The following is a 21051-nucleotide window of genomic DNA, read 5'->3' on the forward strand; positions in this document are numbered from 1 at the left end:
ATGGTCATTTAGCATGTTTCTGATTTGGAGCGCTGTAATCAAAGTAATCATTGTGACAAAAGACAGTTTACACAAAAACTTGACAAACTGACTAATTGATAAGCTTTCTCCATTACACCAAGTGAGGTATTTTAACTACAGTCCTGAGGCAACCCCTAGAGAATCCTACTGATCAATCAAGCCTCTCTTTCACTGTTTTTGGCATCACAATCACAAAGGATGATGTCATCTGTTTGGGGAGAAAGGTCATTCACTATCAGCCAAAAACCTCTGTGGAGGACAGTGGCTTCACTCTCATCGAACAGTAATCAGAGAAAGAAGTATTCAAAACGGGAAAGTTGTGATACACACAAGAAAATGCAGATCCAAGTATCCAAAGCCCATTAAACCTAGGTTTTGTAGTTTTCTTTCCGCTTTGTAAAAGCATTTAGCTGTGATCAAAGCATGCTGCTCATGTGATTGTGTTTTGTGTGTGTGTGTGTGTGTGTGTGTGTGTGTGTGTGTGTGTGTGTGTGTGTTTCTATTCACTCACACTGCCCTACATCACAACATGGAAAACAAATTTTTTTTTTAAAAAAATGTTTAAAGTGTAAATCAGATTTTTTATTAAACTGCATTTAATCTTGCCAATTGTCTTGTGGGGTTCAAAAATAATGCAACTCATTTATTTATTTATTTATTTTTTAGATTTGCTGTGAAATCACTAACACACAGGGCACAAACTGGAGCTACTGACTGTTTTTTTAAATGGCAAAAAAAAGATAATCATCAGTGTGGCACATGTTTCTGCTTACAATTCTTAAGTCCCAGAAATTATACGATTCTAGCTACCTTGATTACGGTGTCACTATATTACCTAAATATGTTCTTTTATGCTTAATAACTTAATTGAATCCAGACGAAATGTTATGCACGTAAGAATAAGCACATCATGTCACAGTAGCAGATAGTGTTAATAATTAGCTAAAATGCAAAACACATATATAGCTCAGTAGCTGTTAATGATACAGAGGTTGGAAATGTGGATGAGCTTGCATAGATCCATCTCATATTTCTGTTTTAGGACATAAATTAAGTAATTAATTTTAGGAGCCCTTTTTCAAGCAATATTGTTAGTATTACTGGATAAGTCCCTTTAAAAGGTGTTGCCATTATTAGTTTATTAAAATTCTGAGATGATTAAGAAAAATATTACTCCTATGGGAACAGTATCTCCACTAAACTATGTCCTACTAAAACAAAATAAGCCCATGTGATAAGATTGTATAAAACTTTACAATTTTGAAAGTTTGATTTATGTAATACTTGAATGTAATTGCTTTCAACTAATGTTATAAAAATGTTTCTAACAGTACTGATTACACAGACTAGTCACAAATGTGAAATAATGGTTTTCCAGAGTACAAAAACTGGACCAGATGGGCTGGTCCCAGAATGAATAACTTATTCAAACAGTTGATCTGAAAGGGACACATTAATGAACATACCATTTTAAAGGTATCACTTAACACCATCAAAACAGTAATGCGGTTCCATAAATAAGAAAGAACTAAAAAATAATAGCAACAAAACAGTTTAGGAGTAACACAGTATATGGCTTAAAACACTTTAGTATTTAAAACTCATAATGGGTTTGTTTAGATCATTTAAATTATACATTTTATAGACAATATCATTTTCAGTGTTCAATTTAGTCTCATTAAATTGCTTTGGAAAGAAAACAGATACATCTCCCTATTAACAAGATATTACATCACCCTTTTCATTTTGATAATAAGCACTTATACTCAAGTCTTTTGTTTTCATCCCACTTTCATGTTTTAACACCGTACCTGACAAGAGCACAGCATATGAGCTTTGAAAATCAAATTAGTGTCTGACTATGTCACCGTCAGAAGCATGACACAGCAGTAAAACACATACAATACAAAACAACTGTCCCTCTAAATAAGATAGCATGTACCTGCATACCTACCTGTATAAATAAATAAATAAATTACATAAAAGCTCTTATTTTTATACCTGTCACCCTGCCAGCTTTGCCCAAGTTTCACTCCTCTGCTGCTAAAACTGCTTTATGATGTTGCAAGACAACACACTAAACATAAACAAGTCAACCTAAACTTAAATGATTGTCCCAATCTATGCTGAATGTTATGTCTAAATCTTACTTGTCGACAACTGTGGAGAATTAAAAAAAAACACTTTACACTTTAACATTTAATCCAAATACATGCTAAAAACTCTGTATTATCATTATTAAAAGATGAATTATTGGGGGGGGTAAAAATTTTTCATGTATGCGTTGAAATTTGGTTGTGTAACAATGTTAAATGGCAATAAAAAGTTAATTACCAAAAATAATAATTACCAAAAATAATAATAATTACGGGATGGATTCGTATTCCATATGTCATAACATATTTCTATCTGCAGTCCAAGAAAAGTAAATAATTGAGGCAACAAGAAGCAAATGCATCTTCTCTGATGCTGGCCTGTTTCTCTCTGGATGAAGGAGATGGAGGCAGGCAACTGTTGCCGTGGAGATGTGAAACACATTAGGTCGCCCGGCAACAGGCCATCATGCACAAGTCAGAGCCACTCCCCATGTGTTTCACACTCAGCCTCTTTACCTCTCTGGGTTTGTGTGTAGATGGGCTTGCTGGCAACAGACCAACCCCACCAATGAACATAATGGTTCTCCCAAACAACCTTCAGATTGCAAAGAAAATCCAACTTCATCCTTAATCTTACCATCAATCTGTTTAGTTCATTCATTAGAGTCAAAGCAGCTGTTAGAATTCATCAATGTTTACATGAGGATGTGACAGTTGGAAATTAAAGCTGTCAGATACGTTTCCAGTAATTCAAGCTAACATACCTAATTAGCTACGTGAAGTACCTTAAACAAGCTCTTTGTTAAGCATATTTATGTTCTCTTTATACATACTGTTTCAACCATAAATTGATGCCACAATACCTCACATGGCAGTATGTACTATGTACTCATGAAAAGATATAAACAATTTGGGTAGTATAAATACACTATCAATAAATATCTCAAAATGTAGAAATATAGCCCTACTAATTTAGCTAAAATTGTGTCAAGTGTAATTCAGATTAACAACAAGACATACCAATACAGCACCTTACCTTTGTTCTTGATTTGACTTTTGACTTGATTTTCTGTCGCCTTTTCAGTTTCTTCTTACTCAAGGCCTTCTTTCCCCTAGAAACACAGACGTGTCAATCAGTTTTGTAAAACATTTTTCAATGTGATATTCAGCAGCAGACACGTTGACATAAAACAGCCTAAAGTAAATGAAAAATTTATGTCTTTCATAAAAAAGACTAGAGCATGCCATCTGCTTTTCTTTCCAAGTATAGTAAATAACTACAAAAGGCCATCTTTTCAACTGCACATACAATAGAATATCAAGTGTGGGTGGGTAATTGGAAAGTTAAGTACTTTTTAATCAACAAATATTTTAGTAGTGATAATGTTGGAATTAGAAATTAGAACACAAGCTAAAAATCTCCTGTACTGCAGATATCTCTTATGGTAATTTCACTTAACTTTCATCCCTCTACTTAAGCAGAGCCAGCCAATAATTCATTAGGTTAACTAACTTCCACTACTCCCAACTCCAAGTATAAAACATAAGTCTAGAAGTAGAGTCACAGTGTCACATATCCATATAAAAAAAAGAGATTGGTCTATTTGTGCGCTTGAGGTACATTATGATCTAAACAGCAAAATATTCAACATGCTCTGAGCTTTTTTTAAAGGAACTATGAACTACTTTAGTACAATTTCTTATGTATTTCCACTCAGGTCTAAGATACTGTGTCAATTACCCAATTAGGCCTACTGAATTGTGAAACCAGCACATTTTTTGCTGCTGTGTGCATGAAGAAATACTGACCATAGTGGCCTGCACAGACCATGAAACAAGGAAGTGCACATCAGTTGGCTTTACTGAAAATCTGAAGTAATTTTTTATTCATGTGGCGTAACTTTTAACAGCAAGATGCACGCTATTTTTGAGATGGAATGTGAAATAACAGAGACTGGAGGATGAAACTTATAGACTGGTAACAATCAATCAATTAAGAAAATATGCAGTGGTGCAAACTCTAATGTAAAAATACTGAGTAATACTCAGAGTATCTTTCTAAAGTATTTCCCTACCACGCTGTTGTGGGGGATAAATTGTTGCCCCTTGAAATGTTTAGTCTGTAAGTCCTTCCGTGGCAATAACAGAATAAAGAAAGGGACCCTTTAAAAGAGCCATCCACAGAAAACGCTGATGAGATGAGAGGGCAGATTTATTCATTTATTTATTTATTTATTTATTTATTTTTCTTTTACTTTTTTATTCTAATATAATTGGTATGTAAACAGAGAATTTAAAAAGGCTGACAATGACAAGTGTGGTGCAAGTAAATAAACTATTATTTACTAATAATTCATTGTCAATGTTAAAAATTGCTATAACTTAATCACATGTAAAAACAAAAACACAATACTAGTTTCATTTATCGGCCATCAGCAAACCTATATAAATAAAAGGCATCAGGAAGTGGAAAACCTGCCCGCTAAACAAAGTATTCAGCTCCTGCCTAAAAGAATGTCTGCGTCTTATTGTAAATGGTAAGCACAGCATATAAACAAGAGGGGGGGATTTCAATATATTTTTTTCAAACTTGCCAACAATAACAGTACATAATGGAGAGACTGGATAGTAACAACTCATTTTGTGAGGGAGGATGCAACAATAATACCACTCAATTCAACTTGACTGACTAGAAATGACGTAACTGCATTATGCTAGAAAAGCAAATGAGTTCACCCACCTCCCTACGCATCCTCACCGAAGCATGTCTTATTTTCATATGAGCCACCTTTAAAAACAACGCGATGTCACCAAGATATATATTTATTGCGTAGAGCAAGCAATTATCAGCAGCTTGTTCTTTAATATTGACTCGTGTTCAGATAACCTGACAGAGGGGCTGATGCTTAATGTTAGTTGACGTTAGCTGGCTAACAGTGACGCCGTTGGGCCTAAAAACTTACAGATACATTTTAAACTATTGTGAAACAAAGAGCACGCTGTCATTCTGCTCAATTAATGTTTCTTAAACGTCTAACTACAAATAAACGTGTAACATGAGGGGTACGTTTGTTTACGTCTAGCTGGGTGGCTCCCGGTGCCCAAAACAAACGGACAAACTAGTGTAACTGCAGTTAGCTTGTTAGCTTGTTTAAACGCACACGTTTTATGCTCTGCGCGTTTTTTGCTCAGTGTTGGGGTTTTTTTTTCATTTAAGTATTTTCTGTATTTCTTTTTAGATTAAAAAAATAAATAAATAAATATAATCCATACACAAAACCTAAGTGAAAACCACTCGCTTAAGAGTCAAGACTGCACCGCTGTATCATTAGCTGAGATTGCATTGAGGAGCTAAGGAAGTCAGAACTATAATTATTATAAAGTAAGCAGCCGTAAAAGCAAATTATTAAATTAATGCCACATTTGTTTATTAGTCAAACACTGGTCGTTGTGACAACTTAGATGAGTCAATATGCCAGGTACATTAATTAAATTACATGTAAGTTAGCAAGCTGTCGTTAGCGTACCGCTAAGTAAGGGTTAACGTTAGCTGACGGTCGTTAGCCCAGTTAGCCCTTCAAATGGCAGAGAAACCACTGATAATCATATTTTACACACCAATAACTTACCTTCCTTGATTTAACCCTTGTTCCTTATCACTGATGGCGGTGGTATAAATCCTTCTGTATCTTTCTGCGAGGGCTCTTCCTGAGAGTAAAAGCTGGTACCGAGTCCGACAATCCGACTGGGCTCCGGGTGTCGGGCAAGAACCCATTCCCGAACCAATGGTGGAGAGATCAGCTCCGGCTCCAGACATGACCCTGACACCCAGCCCCATCGACGGTGATAAGGACGGCAGAATCCCTCCACCGGCGGCTGCTGCCGCAGCAGCACACATCATCGTTTAGCAGAACAATGCATATATCACAGCGAAGAAATTATAGCTAGATCATATCTAGCCATCAAAAGCAATCCACATGTCACCAAATCCACCACATGTCACATCATGAGTCTGATCCAAGCCGGAGAAATAACACAATTAGCATCCACAGTTATTAGAAACGCAAATTGTAGCCAATCTGAGGGTGCAGCTATGGTCTTGCGATCCCGACCTGACCACAGCGTCAACACGGTGTTCGTCTCCAGAGAAAATACCGTATCAAGCCATAACAAAAAATCTTGTAGAAAAGCAGAGACGGTAGTTCTCCTAAGCAAAAATGTTGTGTTCAGGTTGAATATTTTTCTCTCAATATATCTTGACCCCGAAGAGGCAGCACCCTCAGCAGGGCTGCCATCTTAGCTCCATCATCCCTCCCCTCCCAGACAGAGTCTTGCGTCGCTAGCATGCCGGGATATTTTCATACAACTAAACCGAGCAATGCTATCTGATTTATCAAATCAATTACCTCGCTGCAAAAACCACCCTGATCTGCAGTTAATTTTATAGGGAAATACGGATATTAATGGAAGGTAAACACACAATCACAAATGGAAAAATAGATCCTTCTTTAGCTATATTTGCATTTTGTGAATAATCACAATCTGTGCATTTAATTTGCAAACGTCAATACTGTAAAGGGCCCCTTCCAGCATAGACAGGTTCCCGAAAGAGCCTATTGAGCAAGGAGTTAAGGGGGGAGCTTTTATACTAGAAATATATCACTGAAACACACAGCACAACCTTAATATGACATTTAAAAAAAATGTGAAATGGGGAGATATAAAATTACCAAAGAGCGTAAAGAGCTTGTGTGCTCTGATACTTACAAAACATTACCGTGACTTTTGAAAGCAAAGTTTTATTATGTTAAAACTACTTTAAAATCACACAATTTAGCATCAATTTAGAAAAAAAAAAGTGGTGAGTTCTAGCATTGTCCTACTGGAGTGACAACTGTGTAATAGTGAAACCTGCACTTTGATCTTTCATACCCAGTAAAAGGTTGCACAAGGACTACCACTGCCATCTCTGATTTTATGATGATACAAAACGTTGCTCATTGAGGTTCTTGTCACATACACTCTTTCATGACTGTAATGGTAACATTTTTTACCTTAAGGTGTGAAGTCAGCCTATTATCACTTAAAGAACACATCAAGGATTAAAAAATATGGGATTTTAAAAAATGTATATGTATTAATCTTTAGTAGACTACTTTTAAGCTGTCCTTACAGGTCTCCTTAAAAAGTCCAGATAACTGTAGTTAGTCCAGAAGTCTATTGCTTGAGCCCTCACTAAGACCAAGAAAGGGGATCATATAATTCTAGTCCCCAGATCTTTTCACTGGCTTCTTGTCCGTCAAAGAATTCACATCAAAATCCTGATTTTAGTTTACAAAGCACTCAGTGGCTCAGGGTCAAAATACATTCAGGATCTTCAGGTTTGTTATGAACCCATCCAATCCCTCAGGTCATTTGGTTCAAGTCTACTTTCTGGTCTCAGAGTCAGAAGTAAACAATGGAGAGGCTGCGTTCAGTAGTCATCCCTCTCACATGTGAAACAAATGCCCAAACAACTGCAGGTCTGCTTAAACTCTCAGCGACTTTAAATCAAAGTTATTTCGATTTGCCCCCTTATGTCAAAATAACATTTAATTCCTCACACTATAACTTTTTTCATATTTTATTTTAGCTTTTTCTATCTTTATTTCATTGTTTTATTTCTTACTCAAGTTTGTTTTTAATTAACTTTTAATGCTTCCTTTGCTCCCTACTGTAATACTTTTAATGTTTTATGTAAAGCATTTTTAATTGTTTTGTACATGAAATTCAATTCAATTCAATTCAACTTTATTTATATAGCGTCAAATCACGGCAATGCCATCTCAAGACGCTTTACAGACAGAGGGGAAAACATAATGAAGGCCAATTCATAATAGCCTATATAAGGAAACCAACAGATTGAGTTGAGTCCAACTCAATCTCCCATCCTGAGCAAGCACACTGGCAACAGTGGGAAGGAAAAAACTCCCTTTTAACAGGAAGGAAACCTCCGGCAGAACCCGGCTCAGGACAGGCAGCCATCTGCCTCTGCTGTGTGGGGGGAAGAGGACAGAAAGACAACAGACAACAGGAACTGCTACTCCCGGCCAGGGAGACCCGCTGAGAAAGGAGACATACATGTTAATGATGCAACACTGTTATGGGGGGGGGGGGGGGGGGGGGGGGGGGGTAAAAAAAGAGATAAAGAGAAAAAGAAAGAAGCTCAGTGTATCAGGAAATGTCCCTCAGCAGTCTAAACCTATAGCAGCATAACTAAGGGATGCTAACCATCCCTAGCTATAGGACTTATCAAATAGATAAGTCTTCAGCCTAGTCTTAAAGGTGGGGAGGGTGTCTGCTTCCCTAACACTAACTGGGAGCTTATTCCATAAGAGAGGGGCCTGATAACCAAAGGCTCTGCCTCCTGCTCGGCTCTTTGAGACTCTAGGAACCACAAGTAAGCCTGCAGTCTGCGAACGAAGTACTCTACTTGGTATATAAGGAACAATGAGGTCTTTGATATATAGTGGTGCCTGGTTGTGGAGGGCTTTATATGTAAGGAGAAGGATTTTAAATTCTATTCTAGATTCAACAGGCAGCCAATGAAGAGAGGCTAAAACTGGAGAAATATGATCTCTCATGCTGGTTCTGGTCAGGACTCTGGCTGCAGAATTCTGGATCAGCTGAAGGCTTTTCAGGGCATATTTAGGACAGCCCAGTAATAGAGAGTTACAGTAATCTAGTCTCGAAGTAACAAAAGCGTGAACCAGTTTTTCTGCATCACTCCGAGACAGAATGTCCCTAATTTTGGCTATATTACGTAAATGAAAGAAGGCTGTTTTAGTAACCTGCTTAATATGTGGGCCAAAGGACAGGTCAGGGTCAAATATTACTCCAAGGTTTCTCACTGTAGCACTGGAAGCTAAAGTAATGCCATCCAGGTTCATTACAAAACCGGAAAATTTAGCTCTGAGTTTTTCAGATCCAACGAGAATTACTTCAGTCTTATCTGAGTTTAAGAGGAGAAAATTTCTAGACATCCAAGTCTTTATGTCTATGAGACAATTTTGTAGCCTATTGGGCTGATTTGTTTCATCTGGTTTAAAGGATAAGTATAGTTGAGTATCATCTGCATAACAATGAAAGTTTATTCCATGCTGTCTAATAATTTTGCCTAAAGGGAGCATATATAGTGTGAAGAGTATTGGTCCAAGTACAGAACCTTGAGGAACTCCATGACTTACTGTAGTTTGGGAGGAGGACTTGTCATTTACATGAACAAACTGAAGTCTATCATATAAATATGATTTAAACCAGCTTAACGCTGTATCTGTAATTCCAATCACCTGTTCTAGTCTTTGTAACAGAATGTTATGATCGACTGTATCAAATGCAGCACTAAGATCAAGCAAGATAAGTACGGACACAAGTCCTTTGTCTGAGGCCATAAGAAGGTCATTAGTAACTTTCACCAATGCTGTCTCAGTACTATGATGAGCTCTAAATCCTGACTGAAACTCCTCGCATAAATTATTTCTGCTCAGGTGGGCATGTAGCTGAGCTGAAACTATTTTCTCCAGAATTTTGGACATAAACGGGAGGTTAGATATATGTCTGCCTTGTCTGGCCTAGATGAGGAAAGAGATCATATTTCTAAGACTTGTGCATTATATGAACTGTTATGTTTATAATCTGATACACTACAAACCAAGTAATTTATTCCATTTGATCCCAAAGCAAAATATCATGTCATTGTTTAAAAAAGGTGGAATGAATGCATATAAATGGATGATCATTTACATTTGTTGAGAGAGTGAGAGTGTGTGTGTGGTTTTTTGTTTTTTTTGGGGGGGGGGTAATGTATAGAGACTCTAGTGGTGCTTTATTGGCTGCAAGGCATTGAAATGGCCCAATGACAAGAGAGGGATCAGCCTACAGTCTCTTCATAGCAACCCAGGAAGCAGAGATTATCGCACACAGTATCAGGATGCCAGCTTGCATCAGTGATGATGAAACTGAAGAACTATGCCCTCAGAGTTTTCCTATGAAATATTAGAAGTGAAAAACTGCTCAGTTAAAGCGTATTCTCATAGTGGTCTTTAGTTAAAAGATTATAAAATCGGAAATATTTGGTATTGTGCTGTGTGAGCTGAGGATCCAACTGCATCCAGAAGCTGCTTACTTAACCCCTGATAGTCTCAACTGTCTTGTTGCAGCAAATAGAAGAGAGGCAAGGTGCTGCATCTAGGCCAAGAGGATGCCACAGTTCATGCAGCAAACCGGAATAGAACTGGTAGGGATGAAATCCAGTCCTTGTACACACATCAAGGCACTGGAGCTGGTGAAAAACTGACTCTGCTATATGCAACCGTGCTGTCTTAGTGCTGCACATTATTGTCATGATTTGTCCTGAGATGAGAAAATGTGTTGTAGTTTAAGAACATTTTAGCAATAACTACAAGCAGTATTGAATTGGCAAATATGTATTTATTTAATTGTTTGCATGTGTTTTTTCATATATATTATTGTGTTGTAAACACTTTTTAAATGTTAAGAACCACTGAAAATATTACAGGACTGCCGTGTGTTTAAATGCATATTTGCATCCTTTCTTACTTTGTTTTTTATCATTACAGATAGATGTTTACATAGAAAAATGTGAACCTCAGTTATTCATATCCACATATAACATTTCACTCAGGTTATCTTAGTATCTATGATATTTAATACCAGTGCACTTAAACACAGCCCATGTGTAAAATGGCAATAAATAATTTGTAATGCATTTTACTAAAAGAGTGCAGATGTAATGAAGTAGTCAACCACATGCCTGCCCCCTCCTTTCATAAAATAAATTTAAAAAATCATGGTAATGTTGCAGAGAAAAATAGAATTATGTTAAAATTGCTAAATGTTTTGAGGAGATTATAAGACTTTTTACTTTAAATGGATCAACAATAAATGCTACAATATTAACGAGTCATATACAAGAGATCCTTTTGAGTATCCTCCATAACAAGACTATTACACCATTTAGTGGTGCTCGCATTGCGCAATCAGCTTCTTCTACCAGCCACAAATCAATGGAATAGCCTGCCTGACGATGCGAGGAGCTGCAGCTCCATCAGCACTTTCAAAACCAACATAAAAAGTCAGCTAAAAGCTGCTCAAATGTGCATTCACTGTGATGTTCTATTTAAAGGTTTTCATGGCTCTCTTTCATTTGACAAGCATGCATGTGGAATTTTGTGCAGTTTTGTATTGAGGATCTGGCATGTTCCTTTTTGTCTAGCACTGCTTTGTTGCTCTGGATTGTTTGCTGTTGTGTTATTATGTTGTTTCTTATCTCTAAGCTGCCACAAGGCAGTGTACCAAATGGAGACAGGTTTGTCAGAACTGTGCACCTTTCAGTTAGATAGTAACATAGAAAACATTTATTCCATATTTCGGATTTGTTCAATAATGGCAAGTTTTCTGCTTTAAAGGGCAGATTTAGAAGTATTTTTTCAAGGTCTTCAATGGTTCATGTCTGTTCTGTAGCAATGTTTACATTCACCACTGTCTCTTTTATCCCATTAGTAGAACAGAATTGTCTTATTTCTGCTCCGCTGACTATTAGTGCATATTTTTTTTTTGGGGGGGGGGGGGGGTAGATTCCCTTTAAAAACTTGTATTTATTTATTTATTTTAATTAGTTTCTGCAACCAGAATTCCAGTTCCCATCATTAGAGCTCTAGCTCCACCCAGTGCTGATCCCTGACTTGAATTTGGACTTCACTGCCCACTGCAAATAATTTAATACCACACAAACTGCTTCTGAATGACATCAAACCATTATGCAGAGCTTACAAATAAAGGTACTGTTCAGTTACAGAGAGAGAGAGAGTTATGAAGTGTTTTCGTTTAAATGTGCCTGAACATGTCCATAAAAATGAAGTCTTAAGTTCTCCTAGCTTGGCGATGCTCACCTGAGTTGTTGTGTCATCACAAGACTGTCTGCATTCCTTCCTTACTGTGTGTTACTAGGAGGGGTTCACCAATCAGTATCGCATTGTCACACCCCTCTACACTATGCACCTTTCATACCTCTGCTCACCCAGAGCAAGACACTCCCAACAATAAGTCACTAACAATCAGACATTTAATCATGAAGTCTGAATGTCACTCACCTTGTGTGCTATTGTTGTTTCAAATGTCTGAATATGTATTTTCCTCATGCCTGAGTAAAAATACAAGCTATTAAATGGTATTCAGTGGAAATTTCATTGTCACTTTCAGTGTTTAAGATTTCAGGGAGGGATTTAAGCATCAGTTTTAAGGCTGAAAATGGATTAAATATATAAAATCTTTTTTTTTCCTCACCCCAGCCGAGGATTGAACCAGAGACCTTCTTGCTGTGAGTTTTGGACAGTGGTCTTTCCGTGTGGAGTTTACATTTTCTCCCTGTGTACATGTACATGTATATTAGTGTGAGCATGAATGGTTGTTTGTTTCTGTGTGGCTCTGCGATGGACTGTCGAGCTGTTCAGGGTGTACCCTGCCTTTCGCCCAAAGCCAGCTGGGATAGGCTCCAGCTTCCTGTGACCCTTCATCGGATTAAGTGGTTAGGATAATGAATGAATATATATATATATAAATGATATAATACTAAAACAGGTTACAAAGTTTTAAATTAGATTTCATTATATTTATCATTCCTCAACAAGTGATGATAAATTCCATAACCTAAGACAAGAGACAAGGTTCACACAAGCTTTCATTACTTTGATTATCATACAGTACATGACTAAAGTGCAAAGTCTGAAGTCAGTCGTGATTTGTTAAAATATCAACAGGACATTGTTGCTGCATAGTTATATACATTTAAGGTGGGGGTCATCATTTTATTTGTATGATATTTAGTTTATATGAATGATGTAATTCCAACGTTACATATTGAGAAGCCCTGTTTTAAAGTCTGTTAAGTTCAAAACTATAATTGATGTGATGTGTTCCCACATTTAGCTACAGGTCTGCTTCCTCCACACCCAAGCTGAATTACAAAGTCCTTCATCACTCCACCCAATTTTTTACATTTTTTTGGGGGCCAAGGAAGACAGTATTTATCATGGTTGAAATGCTGCAGACACAAACCACTTGAGTGACAAGGTAGGAGCTAAAGGCTTTGATTCTTATGTGAAGCCACTCCTTTGGGTGGCCTCCCATGGGGTTAAAAGCCGGAGTGACATGGGTGTGACTTTGTGTAGTGCAGCGTGACAGACAGGTCTTCTGACTTTTTACTCCATTTAGATTTACATTTTTTAAAAAGGGAAAGAGCCACCTTTGGAGGTAAGGACCCAAACTCTTTATTATTCATTCTGTTAAATTCTGTATTGTTTCATGGCTAATACTTCAGACTGAGAAAAGAAATGCAATCATTTCTTGTATCATTTAGGTAAAAAATGCATATTTAAATACAGTAAAATCCATAAATTGTATTTGCCAATGTTCTCAATACTACTGGAAAGTCCTTATATGTGTAATATGCTCTTAGCGTTTAACATAATGAATATGTTATTACTGTGCATTACTTGCCCTTTTTTCACATTTAGGAAATTTAAAAACAAGATTGATGCATGTGATATATTCATCACTTAGTTAAAGCAAGAAACAAGTACTTTTAGACCAAGTTAGTGACAAAATGCACACAGGCAGCTGCGTTGTCTAACAGCACTGCATTAATGTCATTGCAGTACAATACATCATTCATTTTTTTTGTACACTCTTCAGAGTGAAGCCACTCAGAAGAGCAAATGCATGACTTGCGGATATACTGATTCTCTGGAGACAGGAACATAACAAAGAACAAATGCTCACAAGGTTTATTTGATTTGCCGCAGCTTAAATTGAAGCTTAGGGCCCATATAGTGCAAAGAGTGCAGAGCAGATGAAAATACTGGTTAAATGTAAGTAAAGACTGAAGTACTGACTAAACATTACTTTTTTTCTAGACTTTCTGATTTTCTGCCTCACAGTATATGTGACAGCAAAAAACACTTTAAGCATTAGAATGGTTAACAAAAACTAATTTGTATTATTGGGCAGATTAATATGAAACAATATGTTTAAGCTCTTTTCTGTTCAGGTGTATTTTAAAACACAAACATACACACAAACACAACACGTACATTTCGGAAATGATAATGACAATGCAAGGTCAGTAATTAACACCAACTTCACAATGTTTGACTGTAATTAGATAAATGTTTGATTGGCATTTTTCCAAAAAAAAAAAATAGTCTATTGCTGTCTTTTTGTTCTGATATGGATTTTTCTGGGCCTCACAGTGCAATGTGGTCAAAAGGGCACATTTATCAATGGCTAATGACATGTTACTGTACGCCCCTCTGTTTTGCTGACAATGGTGTGTTTGGAGAAGGTGTGTCAGGGAGGGTGGGTGTGACTACATATGGGTACCAATCAAGAAAAACCCGTTTAAAGTTGAGTTATTGAGTCAGGGGTGGAGCAGAACTCCAGCAACTTTACTGAAAGTACTCAGCATGTTCACAAAATTGAGATAAACTGCAAAAAGAATGAATATGAATAAGATAAAAATGACCGGTTTAGAAATCTTTGGCAGCTAAGCTTGTCTGTTCATTTTTCTTGGGTTAAATATCAAATAAAAGCTCATGCTGTATAAATGGCCTCAGTCTGCAGTGCCACCTAGTGTCCAGTGTATGTAATGATTCCTCTTTATCTGTCACACTCAGGTGAAGTCCCAAAATGAGCAGGTATTCAGCACAGACACGTAAGTACTAACAAATATCAAATAACATGAGTAGTAAGAAAAACTCTGAAAGCTATTATATTTAAACTATGTAGTTCTATGAGCACAAAGCATACAAAACGACACACATGTTGTTAATGGTGCGAAACAAAAAGCAAGTATTAACGCTACACACAAGTCTTAATGCATGAAAGGATATCCATTTTATTACTGTTCATTTTATGTTCACATGAATTTCTTGCAATGTGAATATTAGCACTCACTAAACATGTAATTATAACCTATTGACCAAATAAACTAATATTAGGGCATGAATAACAATTAAAAATACTACAAAAAGCCAAGACATATATGAAATATAAAATAAATATAAAGAGAAAATCAGGTAAAAAAAAAAAAAAAAAAGAAAAAAAAAAGAGATGACCTAGTTGAAATATTTTAAAAGGCTTAATATTTAAACTAAAGATTATGCTGTAATCACATTTTCTGGAAAATTACTTTTTACATCCATGTACATAATAAAAATGATCAATATTTTAAAAGGGTCTTAATACAGGAATATGATGAGTCTCCCACTTCTCAGGTAAATTATTAAATTTTGCAGTCACACATAAACAACAACATTTTGTTGACACTGCAAATATGCTATTGTGCTATAACAATCATTTGCATACAATAAATAAGTTACTATTGGAGCAGAGTCACTACTTTTACTCTAATTCATGGACTCAAATTTATTTTAATAGGCAAAGAATAAATATTTCTATACATTCTAAATATATTTTAACTTGTTGAATATTTTCATGACAATCAAGGTCTTCTTGCAATGTGTTTGCAGCCAAGAGCAACAGTGCCAGTCTGGCAATTGAAGACAGCAAGAGGAAGTCAGTCTTGCTGAAGGACAACAGCTGGATCAGACGAAACGATGAAGACGATGATCCTGTCGAGTAAGAAGTAGAAGCACAATGGTTTAAATCAGGAATCAATCCTGGTCCTCAGGTCCAGCAGGTTTTCCTTGTGTCCCTGCTGGAACACACCAGACTCAGACAAGCTCTGCATATGTCTGCTAAATACGCATTCTATTCTATTCTATTCTATTCTATTCTATTCTATTCTATTCTATTCTATTCTACAGTCATTTAGCAGACGCTTTTATCCAAAGCGACTTACATATGAGTGAGAACAACACAAGCACAAAATTAAACAGTAGAGGACATAATAGGAAGATGCAAGTGGACTATCCGCTTGGATGCAGATCCTTGCATGAAGTGCTATAGGCTTTTTTTTTTTTTGTTTACTCCCTTCCCACCATATAATGTCACCTACGTTACAATACAAATAATTAATATCATAAAGTTTGTTGCAAAGAACTGGGCTAAGTTCTCCAACTTTCCAATAAATACAGCTATACTAAGTGTTGAAGTGCTCCTTGAAGTCTTCAGTTTGCTCTTAAAAGTAGACAGGGACTCTGCAGAGCGGACAGGGTTTGGGAGATCATTCCACCATCGTGGCACAACACATTGATATGAATCAGGTGTGTTGCCGCTGGGACTCTTGGAAAACTTGCAGGACACTGGTCCCTAAGGACCTGGATTGAGGATCCCTGGTTTAAAATACAGGTGGAAACGGGACTCTCACAGAGTTTACTTTGGTCCGAACTGAAGTGCTGGGTGTGACATCTTGCTAAAAGCTCCTTTACATTCCTCTTGCAAGGTGCAGCTCTGAGTCACTGACAGTTGAATGAATGGATAAATTCATCCTACTATTTTTTTTCTTCTACAGCCGAGACCCAAACTTTGGCAGAAGTGTTTTGAGTCACTTTAAATCCAATGAAAATCTTTCGAGGTAAAATAAACGTTTAAAATCTGCCTAAATTACAAAGTAAAAGAAAACTAGTAATTACTTGGATGACTGTGGGATAATTTTCAATAGATAGTTCAATTAAGCACAGTTTTGTGCATTATACATATTTATGTATTTTTTACATGTTGAAGTTCGTCACCTGAGGAGGCAAAAACCACCAAACCCAAAAGCACATCAACATCTGTGCAGGCTCTCACCAAAAGGTACGGTTCTTATCAACATTCTGGGATCTCTTGATTTTTAAGATCACAATAAAGATCCTTAGAATTTTCCACAAAAAACGCAACTTGTGATTTCTGCCACTGCAGGTTCAGTGGAAGTCAAGATGAGTTGACAAGCAGGTTGGTAAAATGTTCTGTTTTTTTTTTTTTTCTTATCCAAACAGCAGCACAGCAGGGTTTTTTTTTTTGTTTTTTGTTTTTTTTTACAGGTATTTATTTAGAAACTTTAGTCTTTAAACTTGAACTAGATTGTGGCTTAATGTTATTTCACCTCTATTAGCAGCACCCTGCCTTCAAGCAAGACTACATCTTCCTACACTAAAAGGTGCTTTAAAAACACACATACACAGCACATTAACTGATATACAATAACCTTTCAGGCGAACAACTTAAATAATTTGCTGAATTGTTTTAACAGATATTCAACTGTGAAGACAGATGAGCCCACCAAGTATGAACTGCTCCAGTTTATTACACCGAATCCAAAAACCAACAGAGTAACTGTGAATAATGTGCAATTTTGTTTGTCTCGACTCACAACAGGACCACATCAACAACTACTACTGTCACAGAGGAACCAAAAACAAGGTACAACACAAATACATGCCATTAATCAACATGGAAAATGTCCCAGTGAGGGCTTTTAAAATCCATTTAGCATTTTTCCTCTTTTAGCACTAAAACCTCTACAGTGACCAAAAATGGCACTACCACTGAGACCACCATCACCACCACCCAGAGTGTCAGGTAGAAAATACCTCATTATTAACAAGAATGTATAACATTATCAAGTAGTTCTTGTGTCATGGAAACAATACCAATTTTAATTTTTGAACAGATCTCCTGTGCTTAAATCTCCAACCCTGACAGAGACGTTCTCTGAGCGTGTCAAATCTTCAAGCAAAGGGTAAAAACTTTGTCTGTTCAGTATCTTTTAAAATGATTATTTTTGGCTGTTGACCCAGATGTATTAGTGCCTGTTAAATGCACTGTTAGCACAAGGACACGAAAGTGATCCACCAGCATGTAATTCAGGGGTGTCCAGCTCTGGTCCTCAAGGGCAAGAACCCTACATGTACATCTACATGTTTTCCATGTATCCCTGCTCTAACACACCAAACTCAAATTATTCAGTCATAATGCAGAATGTCATTGGCTGCTGAATCCATTTAAAGGAAGCCAAATTGTGTGGAACAGGAATACATTGAAAACCTGCAGGACAGTGGCCCTCTACTTTGGACACCCCTAATGTAACAGTAACATAAGTATATAGTATAGCAGGTCATTTGTGTGCCTTCTTGGGGGGAAATAGAAAGATAACAGTTTTCTGTTGTCAGTGTTCCCATTTTATCTGAATGCTGCACTACTCAGGAAAAAAGTTTATCAAAATGTTCCCAGGTCTTATCAGTAACAGCACCAAATCTGTTAAAGTGAATGACTGACACACTGGCATATGCTAAAGTAAAAGTAATTGTTTCAGTGCCATCACTAGTTCAAAGCTACAAAAAAGGATTCATAGCAGTAGTGACACATTTTTCTAATTCTACTCTAAAAATGTCCAGCTTTATTTCTAATTTGATGTAGCAGAAGAGAAAAATAATAAAGAAAATTTATAAATTTATGTCATTTTCATACTATAAAAAGTAAGGATGGTTGGTTTAAGTTGTTTGTTTTTACACCAGCCTTGGCCCCATGACAGAGACCACATGTATAATCTGACTACTCCAACTACTTATTTGCTGTTATCATCTTCGTGGAACACCTTGTATTTTTTACAACTGGTTCACAAGATAAATCTAAGCTAAAATAAAATGTAATATCTCATCTTATCTAATCTTAATTAAATATAATAAAATAAACAATAACAAAAAAATTCATTTGCACCCATGTGATACTGTCATCTATCATATGAGCATGCCATATTACAACAATCCTGAAATGTAAATGTTTTTTATTTCATAGAAATATATCTGTTTGAGCAAGAAGCAAATTTTTATTTTTTTTATTAACTTTTAATTTAATTTAATTTTTAATAACTTTTAATTCTATTAACTTCTACATGCAGGCCTCAGTATTCAACCTACTCACCCACCAAAACAACAAAGGTGACAGAGAAAACAACAACCAGCTCCAAAGAGTAAGACATCTCCACATCATTAAACTACAGCGGAAGTGAAATCTGTGAAGCACCTTTAATTTGTTTTCCCTTTCATTAATTTTGATGTGCAGTGCTGAGGACCAGCTTTATGACACACTCATACCTTTCAAGGATCACTCTATCAAGGTTGATTCCCCAACCACAGACAGGTAGTCTTTCCTTTTATGAAGTCTTGCATTGATTTTAACAACATGCAATGGCTAACTCAGGACTTATTAAGATGCATTTATCTTTTTTTTGCAGTAAAACATCTGTCGCTACAACCAAGTCTGTGACAGTTAAAAGCGGCACTGACACAAAGTAAGACGCAACTCATAGTAGTTATGATACAAGGGAGGTTGTTTGCTTTCAGTTTGAACATTTAAGTCAGCTGAAGGAAAATTTTCATTGATATTAAAGATGAAGTATGGTGATATTTTGCTGTTCTTTTATCATCATCGCTTGGATTGGTTTGCCATCAAAAGAGCAAGGATAACACTTAAAGTAGCACTATAAGTATGCGTAACTATTACATTTAATAGAGTTCCTGTTGTCCTAACAAGCCTGTTAATCATGAATATTCAGAGGAACACTAAATATATACTAGATTAGAAAAGGCTCTAACAGATACTATTCTTTATTCATATCACCAGACACATTGAGTTTGAGCTGAAGGAAGCCTTAACATTAAAAATGTGCTGCCTTTTCTGAGCTCGTGCATTATGCACTTTTATCTCCTGCTAGAGAAATGTAGGCTAATTAATGCCCAGATGGTCTGTAGGTGTGTGAAATGATGTGTGAGTTGACAGTGTTCCTGGTGTCTTGTTCAGCCTGTTTCTGTGCCGTACAGCCATGGAGCCATAGAAAGAAGAACCAATCTCACTTCTTTTTCTTGCAGTGCTGAGGACAAACTTTGCGACACACTTATTCCCAAGTCTACTAAAAATGATGTCACAGACAGGTAATTGCTCCTTTAGAAAATTAATTCAAGTTCTTTCTTGTAACCAGATACAACGCTACAGCAAGGCTTGCTGAAGACAAAGTAGAACATGAAACTATGATCAGAAATAGTACAAATGAATTCTCATTGAAGCTGAATTGTTTACATTAGTTATAAGCCATATATTAGATAGTAAATGTTTTTTTCAGTCTCGGTAATAATAAAATCATTCATAAGTGATCTTCTCTTTAATGCAGCAAAACAACTGTGTCCAGTACTGAGACAGTGACTGTCAAAAGTGTCCCTAATGGGTGAGTTACTGCAATACTACTAAGCTAACATCAATAACATCTCTTACTATCAGGTAAAGATGTTTTGTCTTACTATGATATTTCAGAGATGGCATTAAAACTACAACCACTACAAGGACTTCTAGCACGTGAGAAAATGTTTCATCATTCATTTTTTCATTCAGATATGCTGGATATAATGTGGACACTTCATAATAATGTTGTCTTCATAGGGCTGAGGATGAACTATATGGCACACTCCTGCCAAGTTCTATCACATCAAGTTCATCCTCTCCTGTGAGGTGAGATGTCTCAATGGCTGATTGCTCATTTACAAACTAAGCAAGTATTCTCCAGGTAGTAAGCCATTCCATTATCACTGTTTTAACAGAACAAGCATCACAAGGAAAGAGACTGTAACAGTGAATAGCAGCAAAGGGTGAGGATTAGAAATGTAGAACTGCAAATGTGCAATTTTATTTCTGGTTCTGTGGTCACATGACCATTTTTCCTTTTTTGTTTTTTAGAGAAGAAAACCCAACTCTGAAATCACCATCATCTACACGCACCACCAGGTAAAGCATTAGTAACAGTCTAATTGAGTCAGAACAATTCAGAACTTGAGTAGGGAATGTGAAGGAGGTGTTGGTAGTAATTCCAAACTTGTGACCTCTACAAGACTGTTTAGGCAACTGATTTAAATCTTCAATCTCCCCAGGTTGTCCGGTCAGAACA

General features: G+C 36.5%; 1 protein-coding gene across 8 annotated transcripts in view; it reads right to left on the minus strand.

Annotated features, from left to right (window-relative positions):
* mycbp2 (MYC binding protein 2) overlaps nt 1-6375 on the minus strand; it is a 57332-nt gene extending 50957 nt beyond the window's left edge. For all 8 annotated transcript variants that reach the window (XM_079254366.1, XM_079254367.1, XM_079254361.1 and 5 more), the window contains exons 1-2: nt 5747-6375; nt 3154-3229 (exon numbers count right to left, since the gene is read on the minus strand). In XM_079254366.1, coding sequence (XP_079110492.1) covers nt 3154-3229; nt 5747-6018 — 348 coding nt within the window. In that variant the 5' untranslated portion in view covers nt 6019-6375. The remainder of the gene's footprint in view (nt 1-3153; nt 3230-5746) is intronic.
* Between the last annotated feature and the right edge of the window lie 14676 nt (nt 6376-21051).

Source organism: Telmatherina bonti (genome assembly GCF_933228915.1).
Source record: "Telmatherina bonti genome assembly, chromosome: 15".
Taxonomy (NCBI): Eukaryota; Metazoa; Chordata; class Actinopteri; order Atheriniformes; family Telmatherinidae; genus Telmatherina; species Telmatherina bonti.